Source organism: Ursus americanus, chromosome 6, assembly GCF_024610735.1.
Source record: "Ursus americanus isolate L20-20 chromosome 6, mUrsAme1.1.p, whole genome shotgun sequence".
Lineage (NCBI taxonomy): Eukaryota > Metazoa > Chordata > Mammalia > Carnivora > Ursidae > Ursus > Ursus americanus.
In genome coordinates, this window is record NC_142132.1 from 51,520,911 (window position 1) to 51,546,592 (window position 25,682).

At 54.4% G+C, this 25,682-nt stretch overlaps 3 protein-coding genes across 28 annotated transcripts in view; 2 read left to right on the forward strand and 1 right to left on the reverse strand.

Moving 5' to 3' along the window:
- The window catches only part of CAMK2G (calcium/calmodulin dependent protein kinase II gamma), a 53,869-nt gene extending 51,717 nt beyond the window's left edge, over nucleotides 1-2,152 (forward strand). For all 18 annotated transcript variants that reach the window (XM_045783211.2, XM_045783207.2, XM_045783210.2 and 15 more), the window contains one exon: nucleotides 135-2,152. Coding sequence is in view for 1 of the 18 variants with exons in the window: in XM_045783226.2 (XP_045639182.1) it covers nucleotides 135-196 (62 nt within the window). In the remaining 17 variants the exon portion in view is untranslated. The remainder of the gene's footprint in view (nucleotides 1-134) is intronic.
- A 415-nt stretch (nucleotides 2,153-2,567) lies between these two features.
- On the forward strand, nucleotides 2,568-11,106 carry NDST2 (N-deacetylase and N-sulfotransferase 2). Of its 3 annotated transcripts, none has more exons than XM_087863022.1 (16): nucleotides 2,568-2,888; nucleotides 3,521-3,622; nucleotides 5,023-5,064; nucleotides 5,152-6,496; nucleotides 6,686-6,773; nucleotides 7,087-7,241; nucleotides 7,427-7,612; nucleotides 7,889-8,017; nucleotides 8,149-8,331; nucleotides 8,426-8,522; nucleotides 9,103-9,226; nucleotides 9,353-9,527; nucleotides 9,780-9,899; nucleotides 10,006-10,115; nucleotides 10,283-10,385; nucleotides 10,481-11,106. In XM_087863022.1, exons 4-16 carry the CDS (start codon nucleotides 5,492-5,494, stop codon nucleotides 10,604-10,606), a joined length of 2,601 nt encoding a protein of 866 aa, XP_087719148.1. In that variant the 5' UTR covers nucleotides 2,568-2,888; nucleotides 3,521-3,622; nucleotides 5,023-5,064; nucleotides 5,152-5,491; the 3' UTR covers nucleotides 10,607-11,106. The 3 variants fall into 3 exon arrangements, with proteins under 3 accessions (XP_087719148.1, XP_087719147.1, XP_045639275.1); XM_087863021.1 differs by having other exon boundaries at nucleotides 2,569-2,888; nucleotides 9,729-9,899; XM_045783319.2 differs by having other exon boundaries at nucleotides 2,569-2,888; nucleotides 3,521-5,064; nucleotides 9,729-9,899.
- Nucleotides 11,107-11,228: 122 nt separating this feature from the next.
- ZSWIM8 (zinc finger SWIM-type containing 8) lies at nucleotides 11,229-25,682 on the reverse strand. Of its 7 annotated transcripts, none has more exons than XM_087863018.1 (26): nucleotides 25,160-25,682; nucleotides 22,875-23,028; nucleotides 22,536-22,630; nucleotides 22,204-22,376; nucleotides 21,920-22,027; nucleotides 21,723-21,804; nucleotides 21,470-21,590; nucleotides 20,811-21,012; nucleotides 20,517-20,692; nucleotides 19,156-20,149; nucleotides 18,282-18,392; nucleotides 17,944-18,123; nucleotides 17,655-17,838; nucleotides 17,345-17,443; nucleotides 16,638-16,762; nucleotides 15,714-15,954; nucleotides 15,457-15,615; nucleotides 15,127-15,355; nucleotides 14,662-14,951; nucleotides 14,277-14,500; nucleotides 13,239-13,730; nucleotides 12,830-13,013; nucleotides 12,552-12,728; nucleotides 12,262-12,381; nucleotides 11,827-11,937; nucleotides 11,229-11,706 (listed from the first exon to the last, which is right to left on the reverse strand). In XM_087863018.1, exons 1-26 carry the CDS (start codon nucleotides 25,365-25,367, stop codon nucleotides 11,246-11,248), a joined length of 5,700 nt encoding a protein of 1,899 aa, XP_087719144.1. In that variant the 5' UTR covers nucleotides 25,368-25,682; the 3' UTR covers nucleotides 11,229-11,245. The 7 variants fall into 7 exon arrangements, with proteins under 7 accessions (XP_087719144.1, XP_045639270.1, XP_087719145.1 ...); XM_045783314.2 differs by having other exon boundaries at nucleotides 18,261-18,392; nucleotides 25,160-25,681; XM_087863019.1 differs by having other exon boundaries at nucleotides 11,827-12,005; nucleotides 12,854-13,013; nucleotides 25,160-25,680.

Below are 25,682 nucleotides of genomic sequence, written 5' to 3' on the forward strand. Positions count from 1 at the left end.
AAATGCTAGCTTCTCCCCCCATCCTCCACCTTCTCAGGCAGACTTGGCCACATGTGTAGTGTGTTGAAGTCCCTGGAATTCATCTGTGTGCTTATTGTCCTTTGTTCTGTTACCACGTCTGTCCTCTTTGACAGGGGCATTAGGAGATCCCAGCCGGAGGTCAAACCTTCGCAGCCAGTGGCTCTGGAGGGCCTGAGTGACAGCGGCAGTCCTGTTCGTTTGAGGTTTAAAACAATTAAATTACAAAGCGGCAGCAGCCAATGCACGCCCCTGCATGCAGCCCTCCCGCCCGCCCTTCGTGTCTGTCTCTGCTGTACCGAGGTGTTTTTTACATTTAAGAAAAAAAAGAAAAAAAGATTGTTTTAAAAAAAAATGGAATCCATACCATGATGCGTTTTAAAACCACCGATAGCCCTTGGGCTGGCAAGAAGGCAGGAGTTTGTGTGACACCCGTCCTGGCATGAGCAGCCGGCTCACCCACCAGCCCTGAAGAGGTGAGCTCGGCCTCTGGCCTCCGTGGACTCAGGGGACCAGGCAAGAACTCTGACAGAGCTTTGGGGGCTGTGATGTGATTGTAGCCCCTGAGGTGGCCTGCCTGCCCCAGGTCTAGGAATGGACTTCTTCTGAACTTGCATAGCGCCTAGAATGAGGCTGATGAGAACATCGTGGCCATCAGACCTACCTGGGAGAGAATGCAGAGCTCCCAGCCTGCTGTGGAGGCAGCTGAGAAGCAGTGGCCTCGGGACTGAGGGCCTGGACGTTGCTGTACTGTTCCATTTAGTGTAGAAGGGAAGAGAATTGGTGCTGCAGAAGTGTGTCCGCTACAAAGCTGATGAGAAACCTTGTGTTAGTCTGACATGTACTCACTTACTCATCCATTTCTATAGGATGCACAATGCACGTGGGTCCTGATATTGAGGCCCAATACCTGCAGCTAGGAAGAGGGAGGGGTTGCTGCTTTGCTTTGTGTTTGTTTTCTTGTAACTTAGCAAGGAGAGAGCCAGGCCCTGGTCAGGGCTCCCCTTGCTGCCTTTGGCAGTTCTGTTTCTGTGCTGATTTGGACCATCTTTGTCTTGCCTTTTCATGGTGGTGGTCCCCGTGCTGACCCTCATCTGGGCCTGGGCCCTCTGCCAAGTGCCCCTGTGGGATGGGAGGAGTGAGGCGGCGGGATTGAGCTGATGGTTGTTTCTATGCATTCAGGCTGCCCTCAGGACTGCCTCCCTTCTTACTCTTCCCTTGCTGCACGTCCATCTCTTTTCCTGTCTTTGAGATTGACCTGACTGCTCTGGCAAGAAGAGGTGTTCTCTTTAAAGAGGCCTCTCTACTGACCAACTGAAGTATATGACTTACTGCTGGACAATCTGCATGGGCATCACCCCCCCTCACCTGCATGTACCCAAAAGAGGTGTCCAGAGCCAAGGCTCCTACATTCATTGTCCCTCTCTGTGCTCAAGGAGTTCCATTCCAGGAGGGAAAGATCTATACTCTAAGCAGATAGCAGAGAAGATAATGGAGGAGCAATTGGTCATGGCCTTGGTTTCCCCAAAACAACTGTACAGACTTACCTGCACAAATATCTGCACTATTGGGGGAAAGGTGGGTAAACCCCAGCTTCCTGGACTACCTTCAGGAGGCACAGGAGCTGGGAGAAGAGGCAAAGCTACAGGTTTACCTTGGAGCCAGCTGGGAAGAGAGCAGACCCACAGGTGCTGGTGCTTGGGTTCAGCCAGGCTCCTCTGAGCACCTCATGCATGCCTCAGCCCCCCGGGCCCTGGCCCTTTCTTGCCCTGCAGCCTGCAGTACCAGCACGCAGACGCCTTCACCACAGGGTTTGGTTTTGCTGGCTTGAAGACAAATGGTCTTAGAGTTCATTAAGACCCATAGCTTCATATGGCTGCTCCAGCCCCACTTCTTAGCATTCTTACTCCTCTTCTGGGGCTAACGTCAGCATCTATAGACAATAGACTATTAAAAAAAAAAATCACCTTTTAAACAGGAAATGGAAGGCATTTGATGCAGAATTTTTGCATGATGACATAGAAATAATTTAAAATTAGTTAGTGTTTGTTCTGAATGTTGGTAGACCCTTCATAGCTTTGTTACAATGAAACCTTGAACTGAAGATATTTAATAAAATAACCTTTAAACAGTCCGTTGTGTTACTGCTGTTGGAGGCTTATGGCCAAAGGCTTAAGATTTTAGCAGCCTGGGTTACAAGGCTTCAGATGGAGAGATGTAGCTTCTCCCACTACCTTGGGCCCCATTTTAGAATAAAACTTCCTCATAAACTCACCAGCCTCCAACCAGCCCACCGGGCTGCAGAGGCGAGTTTGGGGTGGGGAGGAAAGCTGCGAGCCCTTCGCTGGTGGGCTCGGGGTCTCGCCCCGCCCCCGGGCCCCGCCCGCCCCAAGGGCTGCCCCGCCCCCTCGCCCCTCAGTGGGCCGACTCGGCTCCCCCTCCACCGGGCTGAGTGGACGAGCCCGCAGCCTGGGCCCGCCCCTGCCCCGGGAGTCGCGGCGCCCGACGCTCGCCAGACTGTGCCACCGGGCGGGGAGGAGGGGGTGCGCCTCTGCGGGCGGGGCGCGCAGCCCGCCGTCTCGGGGGCCGAGGCTCGGCAGAGCGCTGCGGAGGACCGTTCGGCTGCCCCGCACCTCGGCGGTGCGGCTGCGAGGCCCCGACCCTGCGGGGACCTGAGCGGGCGCCGCGAGCGGGAGCGCGCCGCCTCCCCCCCGGCTGGGAGCGGTGGTTGGGCCCGGCTGCGGCAGAGCGTTCGCTCGGAGATGGCGGAGCCGCCGCGACGCGGCCCGAGGCCCCGAGAGCTGGGAAGCCGGGCAGCCCCGGGATGCGGTGGAGCCCGGGGCCAGCGGGGACGCCGCCTAGTCCGCCGGGTGAGCCGCCCTTGAGGGTAACCACCCCCACTCAGAGTGTGGCCCCCACCCACGGTCGCCCGCAGTTCCTCCCCTCACAGACTTCCCTTCAGTTGCCACCATAACCACCCGCGGGGTTGTCCTGGGCGGCCCCCCGTGCGGCCCAGAGCTCCCCTGTCCTGCGTCCCTTCCACCAGCCGCCCTCGTAGTGGCCTCATTGCCCTCGGTACGGGGCTCCTCCTCCCCTCCGGGCTCTCCCAGCCCAACGCCTGCCTCGATGTCACCCCAAGCTCTCCTCAGCGCGTCCCTTGCCGGGTCTCCATCTGGCGCTGCCTGCATATCCACCTGTGACCCCGTGTTCCCCCTCACGGGGACCCTCCATCCGTCCCTCCCCTGCCGCGGTTGTGCCAGCCCCGCATTCCCGTGTCGCGGCTCGGTACCCCTCCTCCCACAGCCTCTGCACCGCTCGTCTCCCGTGCCTATCACTGTGCTGTCGCCCAGCCCAGGCCTGGGTGACCCCTTTGGTGTCTGCCTCCGAAACCGCCCGCTGCTGCCCACGCTTAGCGCACCCCGACCCCGTGTTCCTGTCCCACCCCACAGTCCCCCGGTAGCGCCCGCAGCACCCCTTCCCTGAGTGTTGCCGCCTCTTCTAGGTGTGAAGCCAGCATGCAGTGGTTTAAGAGCAGCGGCTGTGGAGCTTGACAGGCCTGACTTCGAATCCCAGTTCCTCCACCGACTGCTCTGTGCGATCCTGGGCAAGTTGTTAAGCTTCTCTGAACCTCAGATTACGCATATGTAGAATGGGGGTGATAATAGTCTGCACCGCTTACCTACCTCCCCGGGCTGCTGTGAGCATTAAATATATGGAAAGCTCTTAGAAGAATGTCTGACAGTGAGCTCTCAGCCACTGTTTACTGTAATTCTTAACCTTAAGGGGTGAGACACCCTGAGTGTCCACTTCCCCTCAGGACAACTTCTCACTACTGTGTTTTCTCTCAAGAGTTTCCTTAAACTCAGGATTCACCCCCTTCTCATCACCATTTTGATCTTCTCCCAGCTTTCTTTTCACGTCAATTAATTTGACCCAGGCCAAAGCTGAACTGTTCTTAAATTGTCTCTCTCAATTCTGAGGAACCCTGTCTCTGCCTAATCACCCCTGAGATGTGTGTGTCTGGGAGGGGGTAGTAGAGGGGGATTGCCAGTCACTGGCCTTACTAGGAATGGCTAAGCTGGAGAGAGCAACAATAAAGCTTCTCGAAGCAGTCTATCTATTGAAGAAAACAGTCTCCAAAATTAGGTCTCCCTAAAACTGTTTTCTGATCACACTGTCCTTACCCCTCTCTTATTGGTTGGATATGACTTAAGCTCCTGTTACTCTCATCCAGTCCCACTCAGTTCGCTCTGTTTTTGTAGCGGGATTCAATCCCTCACATCTCCACAGGCTAGCTCAGGACCTTTCTGAACTGTTCAGTGATGAGGATATAGTATCACCTAGGCTAAGTTAAGGAAGGAAAACTAAAGTGAGAGGGAGAGACTCTGGACTCAGCTCTCTGGCTTATCTCAGACCCCAGGGATTGGCCTGCTCTGGGGCTACATTTTTGTCGCCTCTGCCACACTCGTGCAGGTGAGGTGAAAGGCAGGGGATGAGTAATTTTTCAGAAGCCATGGAAAAGGGAGTCCCCAGGTTCTGGGTTTGGAAGTGAATTGGATGATTAGCAGCATTTCTCTTGCCTCTTCAGCTCCCGCCACCATAGTGGCCTCCTGACTACAAGTTCGTTAGTGCTTTTAGCTTGTGATGTTGGGTTTGATTGATGAGGAAGATTAACAGACTCATGAGTTTCCTCTTATCTGATATTTCGTTGGACCAGCACAGGACTTGTGGGGCTTTCCGTCCCTTCCTCCCAGGCCCACCAGAGCTCCTGCTGGTGACCAACTGCTCAGTGGTGGGCTGGGAACTTCTTTCAGAGCACGTTCATTTTCAGCCTCCTGAGCTGTTTGGTCTCTTGCTGGTGGGAGATTTGTTCCCTTCCAACCATTGAATATATTGCTCTAGCTCAGAACTTAGCTCAGGAAGGAGAATTTAGACAGTATTCTAAGAAAGGGAACAAGCTGTGAAGTGAAGGTTTGAGACTCAGATTGTGGTGTTCTTCTACAGGAGTTTTTTTTTCTGGAGAACAAATCATCCTGTGAGCAGGAGGTAAGAGAGATGGGTGAAGCGGGGAATGAATTAATGACACACTTTCAGGTGGAGAAGTAACCCTTGATTTCTCTGTCTTACAAACAGTGAGAGCAGAGATTATGAACTTTGTTGACCTCTGATGTGAGGAGCTCAGCAGGACCAAGAGTGGAGCCTGGCTAGATTTGCATCCTGAAGCCATGGACCAGGGGGCAATGGTTACCTGAGACCAATGGACTCTGTCCAGTTGCCCCTTCTAACTCCCCTACCCTAAAGTAAGGGGACTTGACTCCAACTTTTCAGGGAACTGACCCTGACGAAATCCTTTTCCCTTGTTTTTCTATCCTTCCACCCTAGTGAGAGAGCCCCAGCCTATAGAACTTCTACCTCCCATCCCCTGAGGTAGTCCCCATCCCTGCTTCCCCTTCCCCACGTCCCCTTCCCCGCCATGCTCAAGCTGTGGAAGGTGGTACGCCCAGCTCGGCAGCTGGAACTGCACCGCCTCATACTGCTGCTGATCGCTTTCAGTCTGGGCTCCATGGGCTTCCTGGCTTACTACGTGTCCACCAGCCCCAAGGCCAAGGAACCCTTGCCCCTGCCCTTGGGAGACTGCAGCAGTAGTGGGGCAGCTGGCCCTGGCCCTGCACGACCTCCAGTCCCACCACGGCCCCCCAGGCCACCAGAGACAGCGCGAACTGAACCTGTGGTCCTTGTGTTTGTGGAGAGTGCATACTCACAGCTGGGGCAGGAGATTGTGGCCATCTTGGAGTCTAGTCGTTTTCGTTATAGCACCGAGCTAGCACCTGGCCGAGGGGACATGCCCACGCTGACTGATCATACCCGTGGCCGCTATGTCTTGGTCATTTATGAAAACCTGCTCAAGTATGTCAACCTGGATGCCTGGAGTCGGGAACTGCTAGACCGGTACTGTGTGGAATATGGTGTGGGCATCATTGGCTTTTTCCGAGCCCATGAACATAGCCTACTGAGTGCCCAGCTCAAGGGCTTTCCGCTTTTCCTACACTCAAATTTGGGGCTCCGGGACTACCAAGTGAATCCTTCTGCCCCCCTACTACATCTCACACGCCCCAGCCGCCTGGAACCTGGGCCGCTGCCTGGTGATGACTGGACCATCTTCCAATCCAATCATAGCACATATGAACCAGTGCTTCTTGCCAGCCTTCGGCCAGCTGAGCCCCCTGTGCCAGCACCAGTGCCTCGCCGGACCCGGCTTCCCACTGTCATACAGGACCTGGGGCTTCATGATGGCATCCAGCGGGTGCTCTTTGGCCATGGCCTTTCCTTCTGGCTCCACAAACTTGTTTTTGTTGATGCTGTTGCGTACCTCACTGGCAAGCGCCTCTGCCTAGACCTTGACCGTTACATCTTGGTAGACATTGATGACATCTTTGTGGGCAAGGAGGGTACCCGCATGAAGGTGGCTGATGTTGAGGTCAGTCTTTTTCCTGACTCAAATTTCTTTCCTCAGAAGCTGTTTCAAGCTCTGTCCTATCAGACTCCCTTGACTCTGAGCTTGTCATAGGTATTAATCCCTGCCCTTTCCAGTCAGGGAGAACATTAGTTCTCATTTTTGAGCTCAGTCTGCTCTCATGATTTCTTGTGTTCCTGCTACCCTTCCCAGGCTCTGTTGACCACCCAGAACAAACTCAGGACCTTAGTCCCCAATTTCACCTTCAACTTGGGCTTCTCGGGCAAGTTCTATCATACCGGTGAGTGTATTCTCCTGCTCCCTCAGCTTATCAAGCTTAGTTTGATCTGTCCCTTCACTGTTCATCTTCCTGAGCATACAAGTTGGAGAAAAGGGTCAGGGCTTGGGGTGAAAATGCTATGAGGAGCTGGTAGTGGATATGAATTTAGGTTAGCATGGGTGGCTGGAGGGCAAGTCAGCAGGGGGCAAATAGGCTTAGGTAGGCAGAGGTCAGCAATCTTGTCCCGAGAGTGGAAGGTGATCAGTATTGTTACAGAACAGAGGAGGGCACATGGCCCGACTGGCTGTGGTCAGTGGTCAGTGTGTGATCATAGGGACAGAGGAGGAGGATGCAGGGGACGACATGCTGCTGAAACACCGCAAAGAGTTCTGGTGGTTCCCCCACATGTGGAGCCACATGCAGCCACACCTGTTCCACAATCGCTCCGTGCTGGCTGACCAGATGAGGCTCAACAAACAGTTTGCTCTGGTGAGACCCTTGGATCTCTTCCCCATACTTTTCCCCAGAGATAATGCTTCCTTTTCAACCTTCCCCTAATGGGGTGCCCTTTCCCTACCCTGTCCATTGTTCTTTCTGTGGAGGCATCCCCACCCTCTTTACCCTCTACTCCCTGAACCTCACCAGGTCCTGGTGAGAGTCTATGCCATTCCCAGGAGCATGGGATTCCCACGGATCTGGGGTATGCTGTGGCCCCCCACCACTCGGGTGTATACCCCATCCACACGCAGCTCTATGAGGCCTGGAAATCTGTGTGGGGCATCCAGGTGACCAGCACTGAGGAGTATCCCCATCTCCGCCCTGCCCGCTACCGCCGTGGCTTCATTCACAATGGCATTATGGTGAGGGACCCCCGATACAAACTTGAATCAAACTCCTATGTTTAGACAGCCACCAACCTGCATTGACCTGTGTCCTGTCAACTACTAGTCCAAGTTCACATAATACGGGGTAGAGGGGTAAAAAGTCATAATGAGCACATAGTAAGTTTTATTGGTATAACTCAGTCCTCTGCAAACCCAGGGAATCCTAATGCTGTAGGGCTTTTGTCCCTTATCTACTTTTCATTCCGCCTTTCAAATCTCATCTGTCGCTTTCTTTTTCCCCCTTTCTTCTAGGTATTGCCACGGCAGACGTGTGGCCTCTTCACTCACACAATCTTCTATAACGAATATCCTGGAGGCTCTCGTGAACTAGACCGGAGCATCAGAGGTGGAGAGCTCTTTCTGACAGTGCTGCTTAATCCGGTAAGGTGCTGAGAGGAAGGTCTAGAAGACTGGAGAGCCCACGTGTATGTAGGCTGGGACCTTTGCTCACCAAGCCTGATTCTGAGGTGGGATAGGCTCTCCACTTCTGACATGCAGGCACCCCCTTGCAGATCAGCATTTTTATGACCCATCTGTCCAATTATGGAAATGATCGGCTGGGCCTGTATACCTTTGAGAGCCTGGTGCGCTTCCTCCAGTGCTGGACACGGCTACGCCTACAGACCCTTCCTCCTGTCCCTCTCGCACGAAAGTACTTTGAACTGTTCCCTCAAGAGCGGAGTCCCCTTTGGCAGGTATGGATGGAGCTCAGGCTGACCAGAGAGACATGACGAGGATGGGAAGGGTTGAAGAAAAGATTAGACATCTGATTCTTTGCCTCACCTTCAGAATCCCTGTGATGACAAGAGGCACAAAGATATCTGGTCCAAGGAGAAAACCTGTGATCGGCTCCCCAAGTTCCTGATTGTGGGACCCCAGAAGACAGGTGAATCATCCCTAACTAACTTCTCTTGCCCTGCCTTACACCCAAAGGATTCTTTGGCCAAAGAACTCCCTTCTCATACCCATCCCTCCTTAATCCACTTTTTTTTTTTTTTAAAGATTTTATTTATTTGACAGAGAGACAGCCAGCGAGAGAGGGAACACAAGCAGGGGGAGTGGGAGAGGAAGAAGCAGGCTCATAGCGGAGGAGCCTGTTGTGGGGCTCGATCCCATAACGCCTGGATCACGCCCTGAGCCAAAGGCAGACGCTTAACCGCTGTGCCACCCAGGCGCCCCCTTAATCCAGTCTCTTGAGACAGTGCTTCTTAATTCTGGTGGTGCATCAGAATCATCTGTGGATTTTTTTTTTTTTTTTAAAGATTCACAAGTGATTCTGATGTTCTCAGTCAAGGCTGAGAACTACTATTTTAACCCTTCCCTGGGCCTTAGTCTTTCCTTCTTTCACTCTAGTTTGTCCAAAGGGGATATTACTACCCAGCGTAGTTATTTTCTCACCTCCTTAAAGTTCATGTTGTTGATCTGGCTTCTTTCCCACAAGAGTCTGGACTTTCTCTCCCGTTTAGGGACCACAGCTATTCACTTCTTCCTGAGCCTGCACCCAGCTGTGACTAGCAGCTTCCCTAGCCCCAGCACCTTTGAGGAGATTCAGTTCTTCAACGGCCCTAATTACCACAAGGGCATTGATTGGTGAGACTGGGACCCCTTGGAATGCTTCTCAGAGGAGCACTCCCTTCCCCCCCAGATACCTCTTTCCAGCTTCCACTAGCACAGCTCACTGCAAATTCTCTGCCTCTTGTCTGTACTACTTCCTAGGTACATGGACTTCTTCCCTGTCCCTTCCAATGCCAGCACTGACTTTCTATTTGAAAAAAGTGCCACCTACTTTGACTCAGAGGTTGTACCACGTCGGGGGGCTGCCCTCCTGCCACGAGCCAAGATCATCACTGTGCTCACCAACCCTGCTGACAGGGCCTATTCCTGGTATCAGGTGAGCCTGAAACTAGGGATACATTAGGGCTTCAGTGAGGGAGGTGGTGACTGCTAGAGAGACAGGAAGCAAGAGGGTAGGGAAACTAAACCAGTTGCTTTGTGGAAGGATTCCTATGCTCTTTATTCACTAGACCAAGAGTAGGGCAGAATGATTCTGTGAAATCACCCATCCCTTCCCTTCCTATTCCTTGTCCTTCAGCACCAGCGAGCACATGGAGACCCAGTTGCTCTGAATTATACCTTCTACCAGGTGATTTCAGCCTCCTCTCAGGCCCCTCTGGCTCTTCGCTCCCTGCAGAACCGCTGTCTTGTCCCTGGCTACTATTCCACCCATCTGCAGCGCTGGCTGACTTACTACCCCTCTGGACAGGTACGATCCCCCAGTAGCCCTTGTTGGGGTCCCCCTTCCCCTCCTCTTCCCTTCAGCCTAGAGGCTTCTAAGGAATACAGAGGGAACCACATCCCTGTCCCTTTAGTTGCTGATTGTGGATGGGCAAGAGCTGCGTACCAACCCAGCTGCCTCAATGGAGAGCATCCAGAAGTTCCTGGGTATCACACCCTTTCTGAACTACACACGGACCCTCAGGTGGGAGAGTATGACCCAGGGGAGGAGGAATCTGGGGGAAATGGGGAAGCAGGTTGACCATGTCTGGAAGAGACATGTGTCCCTGTGAGCTGGGAGAGGTAGTGTATGTTTATGGGGTTTGAAATTCCTTTCTCCCTACCAACCAATGGCCTCTTCCTGTTGACCAGGTTTGATGAAGATAAGGGATTCTGGTGCCAGGGACTTGAAGGTGGTAAGACTCGCTGTCTAGGCAAGAGCAAAGGCCGAAGGTATCCAGATATGGACACTGAGGTGAGTAAAGCCTGGGAAAGGTATCCCTCTCTGCCTCTAAGATCTCATCCTTGTCCCACTCCTTACCATTTCTGCCTCCATTTTTCTCCTATTAGTCCCGCCTTTTTCTTACGGATTTTTTCCGGAACCACAATTTGGATCTGTCGAAGCTGCTAAGCCGGCTTGGACAGCCAGTGCCCTCATGGCTTCGGGAAGAACTGCAACATTCCAGTCTGGGCTGATGTCCAGGCCTCCTGTACCAGCGAAAGCCCCCAGCTTCCCTAAAGGGCAAGCCCAGAGCAGGGCCCACAAGGGGGATTAGAGTGGCCCAGCCCCTGCCCCTTCTACCTCAGTGGCCCCCATGCCTGGGATGGCTGAGAAGGGAAGGGCAGTCCTTTCCCATAGCTCTGGGGTCTTATAAAGGGGCTTCCCTTGACACCCTACATCATGGTACTAGGCACCTTTGACCCATGGTCTTAGAAGGTGGGCAGGAATGAAAGGGTCCAGGCAGGGTGTAGAGGAACATATTAATCCAATGATTTCCCTCTTCATCCTCAGCAGTATATCTATACCTGACTATGGGAGGGACCCCCTACTGTGGGATCAGTGGGATCTACCTGTGGCTCGGTCTTCCTAATGTCATTCACATTGAATGGGGAGGAGGCCGGACAGTGGCTCATAGAGCTAAATATGAGCCCTAGCTGTGGGCTACAAATGTCCTTAATAAACATCCTTATTTTTCTGTTTTGTCTGCCTCACTGGAGTGGGAGAAACTTAGGCTAAAGCAAGTATCAGTCTTTTCCCCCACCCCGATTCAAAGCTCATCTGCATATGGAGGGAAAGAAGGTGAAGGCCCAGGCAGACTAGAGTAAAAAAGGAGTTTATATATTTATAAATGCCAAATAAATACCAGAGGCCACCCAATGCCCCCTCCCAGACAGGGCTGTCTCCCCCAACCCTAGGCTTCTAGGGTCTGAGACATCTTGGCCCCAAGCTACAGCCCAAGAGCAGCTGCCAGTCTGGGCTACCAGAGAACTGAGTGGGGATGATCTGTCCAGCCAAGATTCACTCCCTCTGTGTGAGGGGCCCCCATAGCCACAGGCCTGTGTCCCTGTATAGGACCCTAGAGGGGCCAGACTCATGGGGAGAAGGTGGTCATCTCGAGTGAGACCCGCTGCCACAGCTCCTTGGTCTGTTTGCTGCGCTTGAGGTTCTGCAGGATGTCGTTGAACTGCATCATGCCCATGGGTGTCAGGCAGAAGGCGCTGCGGGCACTGCGGATCGCATTCACAAAGTCGTCGTAGTCGGCAGGGGTCAGGTGGATCAAGCGGTGGTGGATGTACTGGAAGAGGATGAGCCACTAAGCACAGAACCAGGCCCGTCCTCCCTAGCATGTGGGGTAGTCTGTTCCATGCCTGCCCAGGAGGAGCTCCACCCTACTCCATCCTTCCTAGGTTGTCACCTGCATGTATGCCTGCTGGCAGCGCTGCACCAGTTGGTGGAAGGCCGGGGCACGCAGGTGGTTGTGGGCATGAGCAGGGCTCAGCCGCTGCAGCGTCTCCATGACGATCTCCTGCAGCACAAACGGGCTCAGCACCCCCTTGGCTGCCCCCACACAGAACTGGTGCACGTAGTTCACTCCTGGGGGGCAGGGGGAGGGGCATGAGACGGGGGTGGCCACCTCTGCCCTAGGGACCCAACTTTTCTCTCTCAGCTCTGGCCTGGCAGAGAGCCTCCCTCCACCCCAGGAGCTGAGGTAACCCACCACCCCCCGCGCACGCACACATACCCGACCAAGGCCTCAACTCTGAGCAAGAGCTAGGAAGGAGGTCTGGGATAGGAAGGTGGGGGAAGCGGGTGGGGGGCGGACAATGGTCCTGGGGAGGGGAGGTGTTACCCAGCTTTGCTGCCAGCCCCAGCAACCATTTCACATCATCAGTGTAGGGGGGGGAGCGGGAGAAGTTGTTGGGGTGATCATTGTGTGCTCGACGACCCAGCATCTCCAGTGCCAGCATTCCTGGGAGAGAAGGGTGGGTACATGGTGGGGGTACATCCTTTTCTTCCTCTACCCCAATCTGGTACACCTGACCCCACAGTAAACAAATTAAGAGCTATGGGGAGGGAGGTGTCACCGAAGAGCCAGTGGCACAACTGCAGGTGGGGGCACAAAAAGGGACCTCCTCTCACCAACACGGTAGGCAGCGTGCAGGTGATGTAGGCTGTGTGGGTTGACAGGCTGACTGTGTGTCTCCTCCTCGGGTGGTGGAAACCCCCCGCTCACCAGAGGGCTAGGCTGTGTAGTCAGGGCAGGCAACGAGGCACCCTGGATGGCTGGAAATGTGGATGCTGGATGGACGCTGCTCACTGAGGGTGGGATGAAAGCCATATGAGCAACTCACTGACCAAAGAGGGACAGAGGGTTCCTCCCCCATCTCCCCTGCCCAGTGTACCTCCCCTCCATTCACCTGTGCCCTGTCCCCACAACTCACAGGCCACACTGGTGGGCAGTGGGAGCCCTGGCTCTGTGTGGTAGGGATGTACTGTGATGGGTGCCATGGAAGGGACGGGGAAAGACACAGCAGTGGCAGCAAGTGAGGGGGGAGTCACTGAGTAGGGGTACTGAGCCCCCAAGAAGGCAGGATGCACACCCTAAAGACAGGAAGAAGAGAAGGAAATTATATTAAGATATAGCTCTCCCCCTTCAGCCCACAACTGGGTGTCCCCACATTTCTTATCCTAGTTGGCCTGGGTCCCCCAGACCTCCACCACCTCACCAGGACAGCCCTATTCTCCTAGAGTACCCCACTCCAACCCCACATGAACTCCCAATGTTCTTCCACATGTCCAACCCCCCCAGCAGAACACTGGTCTCACCTGTGGGTATGCAGAGCTGGGCACAGGGAAGACGGCAGGCCGGGGCATATGAGGCATTGGGTGGGCAGGGTGAGCTGGGTGGGTGAGGTATTGAGGGCTGCAGGGCAGGTGGGGCTGTAGAGCAGTGTAGGGGTGCAGGCCAGGGGAATGACCATGCCCCAGTCCTGGACCTGGATATAAACTGGACCCCACTGAGATGACTGGCACCACTGTGGCTGCTGCTGTCACTGCTGCTGCTGCCGCCACTGTAACCGGCTCAGTCCCTGGGCCCCCCCTGCCCTCAGACAGCCCCCGCCCAGCCTCCCCAGCTGCCCTGATCCCACTGGCACTACAGCTTGTAGCCCCTTCACGGGCTGTGGATGAGCCACCTGCTGTTTGCTCATATAGCCAGAACCACTGGTGAGCAACCTCAAACAACACTTCGGGGTATACACCCCCACCCTTAGCCGCCTCTTCCACTGCCATGCAGGCCTTCTCCAGCATCAGGTTATCCTGGAAGGGAGGGGCAGAGAGGGTTAAGGGAGAGGGGCTTTACTCAGGCATAGTTTTAAATGACATTCCAACATCTCCCTCTGAGTTGGCTGCTTCCCAGGGAGGCATCACAGGTCATGGCCAGTGCTCAGAGTCCGTGTCAGAGCAATGAATGCTTCATACAGACACTGAACAGACACCTGCTGATCAGAAGACCCAGGTTATAGTCCCAGTTCCAAACTAAGCCGCTTCCTCCCATCCAATTCCACTATCTCCCCAAGGCCTGCCCTAACCTAAGTATTTCAGCCTGGTGATCACTTTGACCCCTGAAGTATAGGCCTCCATTTCCTTATCTATAAAGTAGAATAATCCTAATCTCAGAATTAGAAGGTAAAAGAAGTAATGGATGTGAAAGTGAATATGTCAGGTGTCACCATATCAGGACAAACTAAATAATTCGTGAACTTCAGGATATGGGAATTAAGAGCGGGGCTGCTAGTCTTCCCCATGCCCAATGCCCCTGCCCAGATGCCTCAAAGCAGGTCCCCAGATTGCCTGTAGAAATACCTGCTCCTTGCACTGCACCAGGGCCCGCTGGATCTCATTGGGGTTCAACGCATGGGCATGAGGCAGGCAGCTTAGGGCTAGCTCCGCTGCTGCCCTCACCATATTGGAGTCTCGTGCCCGTGATGCCCTGTCAGCCAGGGATGCAACCTCAGGGGGTGTCAAGTGTCCATCCCAGCATTCTACCAGTATAGTCAGAGCTGCACTGCCGATCTCCATTGCCTGACCTTCAGGGAAAGGAGCAAAAATCAGAATGGGGTTAGTATGGGCACCATTGGGGAGCAGGAATGGGGTCTTCTATCAGATCGGTAATTCCACAGGGATAAGACTCTTAGCTCTTATCAATTAACCCCCCTCCCATACCCAAGTCAAGACACTTGGGGTTTACCTGTAATCCAGGAAACGTGGGAAGAATAAGTACGTGAGAGCCAGTTGGGAGAAACAAAGTTGTGCAGGCCAAGGGCATAAAGCCCAATCTCGAAGGCGCAAAGGTGCAGGTTGCGGTGAGGACCCTGGTGGCCCCCTGAGGAAGATGGATGTGTGAAAATGGAAGTGCTGCTGTTGCCCCCTGCCTTGATCAGCACCGTCTTCGCCAACTCGAAGTAGAAGTGTGCAGCTGCCTCTGATGGCTGATTGGGTACATGGGGGGCATGACTCTCGGGACGGCGGCCCTTGTACCTGAAGGGGCAATGGGGTAGAGACGGGGATAGGGGTTTCTCTGAAATGGGCATCCAGGTAGGTTGGGAAAGACCAGGGTAAGTAGGGTCACTGGGGGAACAACAGCTAGATTACACTAGGGATGCGGCTCTGAGGGTGGGCCAGATGAGAGGAGAGGTGTATTTCTTCCACTGACCTGCCAACTTCAACTGTCTTCGCCCGGGCCCCTCCACTGGCACTGGCCCGGCGACTTCCACTGGAGGACGAGGAGCCCAGGGAGTCCGAGGAAGAGCTGCTAATGCTGTCACTGTCCTGTCCTCGGCCCCAGGAGGTGGGGGCCCAGCCCCCTCGAAGTGGCCTCCGGCTTAAGGTGGGGGAGCTATCCGATGTGGTTTCAGGGGCACTGCTGTCAATGCTGGCCATGCCTAACCCAAGACAAGTCAGTCTCAGAAGCCAGAAGTTCCAGAGTTCAGACTTCAGGAATATCGTTCCCTCCATGTCATCCCACAGCTGCATACATGCATACCTGTGTGTTTCTTCTTAGGCCGCCCTGGGGAGCCCCAGCCCCGTCCATTGTAGCCTCCACGACTGCCAAGTGCCAGGCGGCTGGGAACCTTCCCTTCTGGCCTTGGGGTTAAAGCTGCCTCAGATGGGAGACCCTCACAGGGAGAATGTGGGGAACTTTCTAGGTAGGGAAAATAGGACATTGGGATGAGCTCAGGAAAGGGGACCCCAACATGGTTCCATACCATTCATCCCCCCTGCCCAGTGCCCCCACCTCACCAGGCACATTCTTCTCTGTGAAGCCCTCAGTGGGGCCTGGCCCAGCCCCTGCCACACTCCCTGGCTGAGCAGGCCCTGCAGAGCCCGAGGTCAGTGGTTGCAGGGCCCCTGGGGCAGATGGGCCCCCATGCTTTGAAGGAGACCTCTGGCTGGCTGTGGCTGGGCGGCTGGATGAGTAGAACGAACTCAGTGTCTGGGGCTTATGCGTCTGGCTCTCTCGGTCCAAGAGTTTGTCTAAGATCTGGAGAACAGAAGCAGTGACAAGATGCCCTTTATCTCCTGACTTCTATTTCTATTACCTTCCTCTCTCTTCGAAACCGTTTAATACTACTTCAGGAGACTTCCCCAGGAGAACACTCCCCCCACCCAAGATAGGGGCTGGCTTACATACCTTTGATATCCTAACACTTAATCACAGGACTGAGTATATTGACATTCAATAAATATTGAAATAAACGTATAACTGACTTTATGCCCTCTGCTTTTCTTCCTCCACCCCCTGCCCAAGCACTCCTATGAGAACCACTGGTCTTACGCTTTTTTTTTTTTAGTGGTTTTTTTTTTTTTTTTTTTTAAGTTTTGTTTGTTTTTAACTTTAGAGTGAGTGTGCATACAATCGCCGCAGGGAGGGGCAGAGGGAGGAGAGAGAGTCTCAAGCAGACTCCACACCTATTGCAGAGCCCGACAGGGAGTTCACTCTCATGACTGAGATCATGACCTGAGCTGAAATCAAGAGTTGAACGCTCAACTGACTGAGCCACCCAGTCCCCCTGCAATTTGGTCTTATTCTTTATGAAGTGTCCCTAAGATTCTCCATTCATCTCCTATGAGCAGTATAGCCTTTTCCTCATTGTACTGGAATTCCTAAGAAAGGTGGTAAAATTTGCTCTCTGCCTGTCAAAATCCTAGTACCTCAGTCCCTACCTTTTTGAGCTTGGCTTGGTCATCCTTGTAAGTGATCATTAGTGCCAGTGCCAGGTCACCCTTCTCCCGACGTGTGCCTTCACATAGGAGGGGATGCTCTGCCTCACTCACAGTTGTCTTCATACCTGTAAGAAGAAGGTCTCATAGGGACTGAGAATGGCCATTAACTCCTAAGACAGCAAAGGTGAACAGGCCAGGGCTGCTGAGCCACCAGCATGAGATAAGGAGTTCTCCTGGTCCAACCCACATCCCCTGTGGAAGGTCCCCATCACTTATTACATCCAGCCTTAGCTCCGATCTGCTTTTTAAGACCGTCATAACCTGGCCCACTCTTCACAGCATACCCATCATTTCAAGGAAGCTGGACTCCTCACTCTCACGAAGACTTGATTGCCCGTGTCTTTATTCATGGTGTTTCGTCCCGCTATCAAAAACTTAACTGATCTTTTAACCTACATTCCATATTCTATACCCTCCCTAAGTCCTTTTCCTAGATTTTTGTTTTGCTGCCCTTATAACACCCAATTGCCATAGCGCCCATTTTGTTCCTGGATTCTTCACTGTCTCACAGGCACTACTTGGCTCATACATGTCATTCTGGCTGTCCCACTACCCTAGAACCCCTTCAAAACAGGGCCATGTCTCACGCCCTTCATGGCCTGGGCCAGGCTTAGCTCACAGATGTGCTCAAGATACTCTAGACTCACCTAAGGCAGCAACTGCTGCTTCAAATCCCAGCTCCTCATCCCCAGGCATCTCGTTGTTCCAGTTACGACTCGGAGGCCGGGAACCCGTGGGAGAAACCACTAGATAAAAGTTGGAGTAAGTCAGCCAGACAGAAGCATCATGGGAAAGAATGAAATGTAGGGAACCCAAGACGCTTATCATTCCAGACCTCTCATGAAGCTGCCCGATGGGTCCTAAAGGCAATTCAAAGCCTTGGGGCTCTTGGTTTCTCCTTAGAGAAAACCACTCCTACCCAAGATTCCTAACTTGCTGTAGAGTCATGCACCATACCTGGAGCACAGAGAACGTCAAAGATGAAACTGGCCAGCATGAGAGGCAAAACAGGCCGATAGTCACAGAGCGTCCCCTCCCGAAGCTCCTCTGCCCGGCACCGCATGGTACTCATCTCACTCGGACCCAGAGGAATCTTCTTGAGCAGGGCAGCCACCTCAGACTCCTGGTATGCCAGCTTCACCTAACAGTAAGGAAGGAGCTCAGACCTCTCAGCCTTCAGTGGCGATCAAGCTGCAAGACTCAGAGAAGATGGCAGTAAAAGGCTCAGATACAAAGAACCTCTGACCTCCAAGGCCTTGGTAGAAGCTGGGGGCCGCTGAAGCTCCAAGGCAAACATGCCAACTCGGAAGGCCAGGTTGTGGTGCTCCGGACGCTCACTCAGCACTGTCAACAGGAAGGCTGCCTTGGTCAGGGTGTTGGTAGCCACCCAGGTCTGACGGCTCGTGGATACCTTGTTCTTCTTGCCCTAAAGAGGGAAGTACAAGGAGGCAGGCCGATGAATCTGACTCATCTTGGTGGTGTGAGGAGGAGGCTCTCACTTGGGGTGGGGCATAGAAGAGGGTTAGGGCTAAGTGGGGAAGGAGGTAGGTGGGGGTCTCTCACCTTGGCAGGGGGCGGCTCTACCTTGAGGTCGGGTGGGTTGGCTAGCAGGTCCTGGGCAAGCTCCACGGTGAGGCGGGAGGCCTCACTGCTATAGCCGTGCGCATGCAGGGCCTCAGCACAGGCAAACAGTACCTGCAGAGGACACAGGCAGCACACAGGTTGAAGCCCTAACTTCCAGGGGCAGGACGCCACACTCGTTCACACAGCAAACATCCCATGAGTCCCTGCAACATGCTAGGCCCTATACTGGTCCTGGGTAGACTCAGTCTGAGAACTCACAGTCTGATCAGAGAAACAAACACACAAACCAGCGTGAAGCCAGCTCCCACTGGGAAAGGTCAAGAGGGGAACAGGTGGGTAAGATACCTCACTGGGGCCTGGGGCAGAGGAGCAATCTCAAGGAAACTTCCTCAAGGAAGTGATCTCTAAGATATCTGAGACCTGAAGAAGGAACAGGAGCTGACCGGGTAAGGTGAGGGAAGAACATTCTAGGCAGAAAGGCCAATCTGTGCAAATGTAAGGATGCAAGAGAAAGCATGGCAAGCTAGAGGAATGGTTCAGCTGACCAGTATAAAGGACAGAATAGCTAGATGAGACTGGAGAAGCACGCAAAGTTCAGACCAAGTGGAGCCTCACAGGTCATGCCAAGGACCTTCATTTTTAAACTCAGGGCAATGAAAAATACTGAAGACTTTAAAGTATCAGAGCGACACCCTCAGACAGTTCAGGAAAATCAATATGGAAGCCGTGAAGAGAAGAGAACGGACTGCAGGCAGGGAGGCCAATTAGGAGCCCACTACTGGATTCTCACAGCCATGCCACAGTCCCGACACCCCCCAGTTAGAGCCAGCTGGCCCCGCTCCCAGCTGTGGCTAAGAAGCACCCTTCTCCTCACCTCCATGCGGCTCTCCTGTTCCAGTGGCTTCAGCCCGGCAAACAGGTCGTGCTCCTCCCCGGCCCCGCCCTCGGCCTTCTCTTCCTCACCCCCAGCCCCATCCTGGGCATTCAGATAATATGCCTGGTAGTCATCATCCTCCTCTCCGACTGCGGTGGCTGCCTCTTTGGTTTTGGGGAGCCCATTGCCACTCTCATCTGTGGAGGGGAGGTCATCCCGGGTACAGACCTCCCCAGGCAATAGGCCGCGGGGGCCAGCAGAGGCTGTGGGAGGCTCAGGCCCTTCTGAGAAGTACACACCACCATCTTCTTCATAAGTATCTGGGGGTTCAGGAAGGAAGGTGGAAGGACCTCGGGAGCCACCAGGAGGAGGGCAGGGTGGCGGGCTCTCAGGGAATCCACCGAAGGTGCTGGCCTCTGCGCCCAGGGCCAGGCTGCTGTCATCCAGGCTCATCTCGGCCAGATCTGGCTCCAGGGAGCTGTCTTCACTGCTCAGCCGTCGCTTGCTCCCACCGCCTGCTGAGCCCTTGCCCCCACTGCCAGCCCCACCCAGTGCCTTGGCTTTGCCCCCACCTGGACCCATCTTATGCAGAGCCTTATCTCCCCCCTCAGCAGAGAGGCGGCGGGGCCCCCGCTGTGACGAGGGGACCCCCTCACCCAATCCCTTGCGCTTGGCCCCAGGCTCCTTGGGCCGCACGGCTGGCTCAGAAGGAAGAGGTCGGGGCCGCTCCCGGGATTCCTCCAGGCCCCCAGATCGAGAGGCACCTGGCCGAGGGGGCAGGGCTCGGGCCCAGCAGAGTGCCAACTTCCGGTCAGTGCCACTGTAGGTGACACCGGGAAGCGGGTAGGCCTCTTCCCAGTTGAAGTAGCAGGCCTCCACTGCTGGCCGGAAGCCAGGGAAGAGCCGCTCCAGGGTCTTTTTGTGCTGTCCCCGCTTCACATTCTCAATCACCTTCAGCTGCCACTGGCGTAGCTGTGCACACAGTTCCCGGCGGCTGTGGGGACAAAGTTGGGGAGGCTGCAGGGGGGCTACACTCTGCCCCAAGAAGGGATGGAAGGAGCGCAGGCATAAACCCCAGAAGGGAGGAACAGGGAAGGACCCAGGGAAGCACTTCTTGCACCAGCCCATACACATCACTCCAATAACTCAGGTATTTGGGAAAGTGGGAGCTATTTAGGGGAGGGAAGAAGAAAGCCTCTCAGAAAAAGGACTCCCAAATCACTGGTCCCCTAATGCTCGGCACCTGCCACTTCCCTCCGACTAGAAGAACAGTATGTTTCTGTGTGGACAGGAGCGGAGGGCCTGGTCCGTCCCGGGCTGGCCCAGTGTCTGCGCTGTGGCGAGCCCAGGGAGAGACTCACCGCTGGGGGCTGAGTGCAGGGTCCAAAACAGCGAGCCTCCACAGTGTGACCATCTCATCACACATGCTGGCACAGGCGTGGGCTGCCACCTCTGACTGTCCGTTGCTACGGCCCGTGTGCCCACTGGCACTGCTGTGTGAGGCTGAGGTGCGCACGCTGTACCACCAACCTGTTATCTGGCAACAAAGAGAAAGACAGAGCGGCGTCCTCAGCGTCCCTGTCAGCAAAAGGGAAATGAGGTTAAGGGAGGGAGAAAATGAACCACAGTGGGGCTAGCCAGCTCTGGAGGGCTACCTGTTCATAGGTGAGGCACTGGTCAGTGAGGATTTCCAACAAGGGGGCAGCATTGCTGTCCCTCCGTTTGAACATCTCCCGCACAATGCTAAGCAGGTTCCAGACACCCTCCGGCTCGCGGCCCCTTAGAGGGCGCAGCAGACATGCCCATTCAGCAGCGGCTGGCGGCTCCGTGGAAGACAGGTACATGGAGTTCACATCACTGTGAAGGGAGCACAGTGGCAAATGCTGACCCTGAGATGGGGCTGCCTCAACAAGTGAAAATGCACTAGGGCTTCGACACAAAAAGGGTCCTGACCCAAAATACAGAGTGTAGGGGGGAAAGGACGTCCAGGACAAAAATTCTTGAAGCCTGGGTATTAACAGAACAAAGGATCTGGGGGCGCCTGGGTGGCACAGCGGTTAAGCGCCTGCCTTCGGCTCAGGGCGTGATCCTGGCGTTATGGGATCGAGCCCCACATCAGGCTCTTCCGCTATGAGCCTGCTTCTTCCTCTCCCACTCCCCCTGCTTGTGTTCCCTCTCTCACTGGCTGTCTCTATCTCTGTCGAATAAATAAATAAAATCTTAAAAAAAAAAAAAAAAAAAAGAACAAAGGATCTGTTATCCTGAAGGATGCTCCCTTCCGCCACAGACACAGGTGTAAAGAGATCCAGCTTACCTGAAGACCACAGGCGAGGGGCCACAGAACTTGTGCAGTGTCTTCTTGATATTGTCAGTGAGTGTTGATTCATCCAAATACCAGGTACTCTGGTCAGAGGCGGAGGGCCCTGCTGTGGGGTCTGGGGGTGACAGGCAGTCAGTTACCTAGAGACAGGGACCTGGATTCGCTGACAACAGCAAGCTTCGCGTGAGCGGTGCTCTGCACTACCAGCCTTCCTCCCTCCTACTGCCGTCCTTCTCTCCACACTCACCGGGGGCTCCACACACTGTATTGATGGCTGTCGACTGCGAAGAGAGGAGTTCATCCAGAAGACGCTGGGCTGTGGGGAGAATCTGAGGGGGAAAGGGACAAAGGCATAGGTGACCCAAGGAGGCACTGGTCTAACGTGAAGACTTCTATGCGGTCCCAGAGCCTGGAGTCGGAGGAGGGTGTGCCAACCTCCCTCACCTGCTGAGGGAGCTCACTGATGAGGTACTGAGCAAACTTCTGCAGCTGGTCCCTCTGCAGCCGAGACAGGGACTCTGAGACTGGGGCACGCAGGCAGACTGCAGAAGCCTGAAGGGGACACAGAGAGAAACCGAACAAGCTGAGAAAAGGCTTGCTGACGCTGGCGCTGGGAAAAGACAGGCACATTAAGGGAGGCGAGGGGGCTCACGTTGTGGCCAGGCATGCAGCGGAGAAGGGGGGGACGGAGCGTAGGATAGGGCCAGGATAAATTGGGAGGGCCTCACGTTGTGGATGCGGAAGAGACAGAGGGCCACGACGTGAGTGCACCATTTGGCCCCAGCCCCACAGGTGCAGCTGCAGGAAGTGACCCGGCAACGGTCAAACATCACAGCCACGTTGTAGGCCCCTTTGGGGGGGACCATCTGAGGTGGCACCACTGTAGCACTCAGGTGGAACCCTGGGGAGAAACATGGGTATGGTCAGGGAGAGCCATCAAGACATCATTCTCTGCCCTCAACCTTGACCCTGCAGTTATTCTGACAACCCGCTCTAGCTTCATTCCTAACACGGGGGTTGGGAGAAGCAGGGGTGCCACAGGGCCCGAGGGCACCCTTACCTATCTGCAGCGGGTCCTTCACAGCCCTCATGCGGAACAGCTGATCCCCTCGCTGGAACTCATCCGCGCTGCCATTGGCTAGGCACGAATACAGCCTGGTAGTGAAGAGGAGGACAGACACAACTCAGCAAATAACCTTCTAGAGACCCTGTCAGAGACCACAATGCCCTGGGCACTCCCCAGTGTCACTCCCTCTTGGGGAAAATCCCAGGCACTCTCCTCCCCTTGTCTTCTTCTTACCACAGCCCCAAATACAGTATCTCCTCTGTTCTGTAGGAAGCCCAATACACAGTGTGGAATATCAGGACCCACTCCCCACCATCAGTCCTTTAGCCTCACCGGATATCCTCTTCATTCTCAGGGAAGCTCCAAAAAGCAATTCGGAGCTGTAGCTGCTCAGGCACTGGGGGATAAACTTTCTCCACCACTTCAAATGGGATATGAAATGCCACCTGCTTTGCTGATAGCTCCACCAATGGGATCACCAGTCCATCTTGGAAACAAATGTTTGGGTGAGGGTAAAGAGAAGGGGAAATGAAAAGGGCCATGATTACTTGGCACTAATGCCAGTGCCTAACTTCTTGGGCCCCACTTCACTATGAAAGGAAGGGGAGAGCTGGATGAAAAACCAAGGGCCCCTCCTGTTAGGCTACATTAACCCTTAAGACTCCCATCGGGGGGAGGGGAGCTAGTCAACAGCAGCCCACAGTCTGATACCTAAAGTCTAGAACAGAAGATACCAGGAATATCCCAGAAACTCCTGGCCAAACAGGTGTGTTCCAGCATCCTAGCAAGTAACCCCTCTCACATGGCTTGGCATCCAATTTCCCTTATACCTAGCACTTTAGACTCATATTACGACGCTGTTAACGTCTCTCCTCTAACATTGTCTTCTCTAATTGCTTTTTTACTACCCTTTTTTTTTTTCTAGATGACTACAGACCTCTACCTAAGAAGTGAAGATGGGCCAGAGCCCAGAGGAGTTAAGAGAGGGAGCTCCACTACAAGAGAGGCTACATGTCCTTTGGCACACCTGAACCTTGGCTTCCTACAATGGAAGCCTGGGAAGGGGAGTGGGGAGGAAGATGGGTTATCCCAGGGGAACCTAGCGACTGCTCCTGCTATCACCTGGAGTAGGATGGAACTGCCACTCAAGGTTTCCTACACTGTTTTAATCAAAAAGTGGTGAAACACAATAGACTGTATACATATCTCCCCAAATCGCTAGTCGGATTAGAAGGCAGATCAGAAAATCACGGAGCTGAAAGAAACCTTTTTTTAAAAAGTTAATCTCCTTATTTTACAAGTGAGCAACTGAGGGGAGCCCAGGCTGGCAGGGGGCTTGGGGAATGACATGCTTTCCTAGATCTTAACCTATTCAGGAAGATATTGATGTGCTGAGAATTTTCACCAACATAACTTCGGTTACTTCCCTCAAAGTGAAGGAGCTCTAAGCACCAAGGCTACTCACACATGCAAATGTGGAAGAAGCAAAGAGACCAGAGAAGATCCACAGTGAAACTGCCTATGATCTCTGTGGGCGTGTGGCTGTGTGTACACAGAACATATGCCACCTCTCCAACTGAAGTTGAACACTACCACTCCTAACAAATGACATGTGTACATTTCTCTCTGCCCCAAAGGGGTGCTAAGAATCTCGGTACGGCAGTTTGGAAAACAGGACTCTTGGAATGGCCGGAGTAGAATCATAACCCGGACTGCTGAAAAATGTCAGCTTGCACTGAGGCCCAGGACAAAAACTGTGCCATAAGGAAGGCAGGGAAAGGATGTGGTGAGTCTTGAGCCTGTAAGGCTTCACTTATCGTCAGTCTCCCCTCACTCACCTTTAATAAAAGGAAAATTCTTCACAGCACTAATCAGTTAATTCACTGAAAGACCCACAGATGAAAGAAGCTTACAGCAAAAAGCAGGAAGAGTGTTTCATAAGGAGACTCTAGAGACAATTACCTACACTTTTCCCCGGGGGCCCCAGATGATAGAAATCTAAGGCTCTAATCCAGTGGTCCCAGCCTCAACTCCTGACAGATGTTCAATATGGCCGAGAACCAAGGCTCTGATGAGAATCTATGTAACTATGGAATCTCCTCTCACAGGCCAGTTCACCTCCACTTTCCTCTGGATGGAATCCCTTCTTCGTGTAGCCAGGATCAGAGACTGTCATCACCCTTAACAGGAAGCTCCCAATGCACTCTGCAAAGGGGTTGACAACCCTCAAGTGGTCCCTTCTTCACAATCCACCTCTTACCCACCTTCTCTTCTATTTTCTGGCTCGCCACGGGCTGAACTCGGTGAGTATTCCCAAGTCCGACGAGTTTTTTCTCCTACCCCATCTCTAAGGCAAATGAACCACAAAAGATCTACCTTCTGTCGCTAACCCTATCCAACCCAGGATTTCCCAGCCCTCTCTCTCTCTCTCTCTCACACACACACACACACACGGGGGCGCGGAGAAGCCAACCCCAGGAAGACTGGAAAAGCGAGTCCAGAAGTCCGTTCTGAGCTTGGGACAGCTCGCGGTCCGGGACAGCTCCCGAGCAGGGACAGCTGCTCAGCAAGGCCTGAGCAGAGCCAGCCCGCTCCCTTCCCCCTCCGCTCACCCTCACCTCGCATTCTGGTACCGCCACTGCCACCTCCGCCACCGCCGCCAGTGGGGGAATTGGGCCCCGCGGACTGTTTGCGCCATCCCCGCCAGTTCTGGCAGAGGCTCTCGGCCTCGGAGATGAAGGAACAGAGCGAATCCTCCTCAAAGCGGTCCGAATCTTCGAATGAAAAGCGCTCTCCGTCCTCCCATTCCGCGAACATCAGCTCCATGGGGCCTGCACCCCCCGGGGCCGGGTCCCCCCCCGCGGATCCGGGGCCTGGGCCGCCGGCCGGGGGCTGAGGGGAGGCCCGGGGCCTGAGGGGCGAGCCGGGGCTGGGGGTAGCCGGGGCGCTCAGGGCGGCCGTGCCGGACGAGGATCTCAAGCCTGGAAGGGGTATGGAACCGGGCCTCGCCCAACTGCGAGGTGCGAACAGGGATCGTGGCCACTATCCGAGACTCAGGGCCCGGACGAAGCGCTCGGCAGCCGGGGCCTCTCGGCGGCTGCGGCGCCGCCTCCCCCATCAGCTGATCTGAACTTCCGGCCG

Bases quoted from the DNA above. Each gene is read 5' to 3' on its own strand.
- NDST2 (XM_045783319.2), top strand. From the start codon at position 5,492: ATGCTCAAGCTGTGGAAGGTGGTACGCCCAGCTCGGCAGCTGGAACTG. The intron at 8,332-8,425 runs GTATGGATGGAG...CCTCACCTTCAG, and splicing joins AGCGGAGTCCCCTTTGGCAG to AATCCCTGTGATGACAAGAG. The intron at 9,528-9,728 runs GTGAGCCTGAAA...CTTGTCCTTCAG, and splicing joins GGGCCTATTCCTGGTATCAG to CACCAGCGAGCACATGGAGA.
- ZSWIM8 (XM_045783314.2), bottom strand. From the start codon at position 25,367: ATGGAGCTGATGTTCGCGGAATGGGAGGACGGAGAGCGCTTTTCATTC. The intron at 23,029-25,159 runs GTGAGGGTGAGC...TTTGTTTCCAAG, and splicing joins TGGCGGTACCAGAATGCGAG to ATGGACTGGTGATCCCATTG. The intron at 13,731-14,276 runs GTATTTCTACAG...CCTCCCTTCCAG, and splicing joins TGGTGCAGTGCAAGGAGCAG to GATAACCTGATGCTGGAGAA.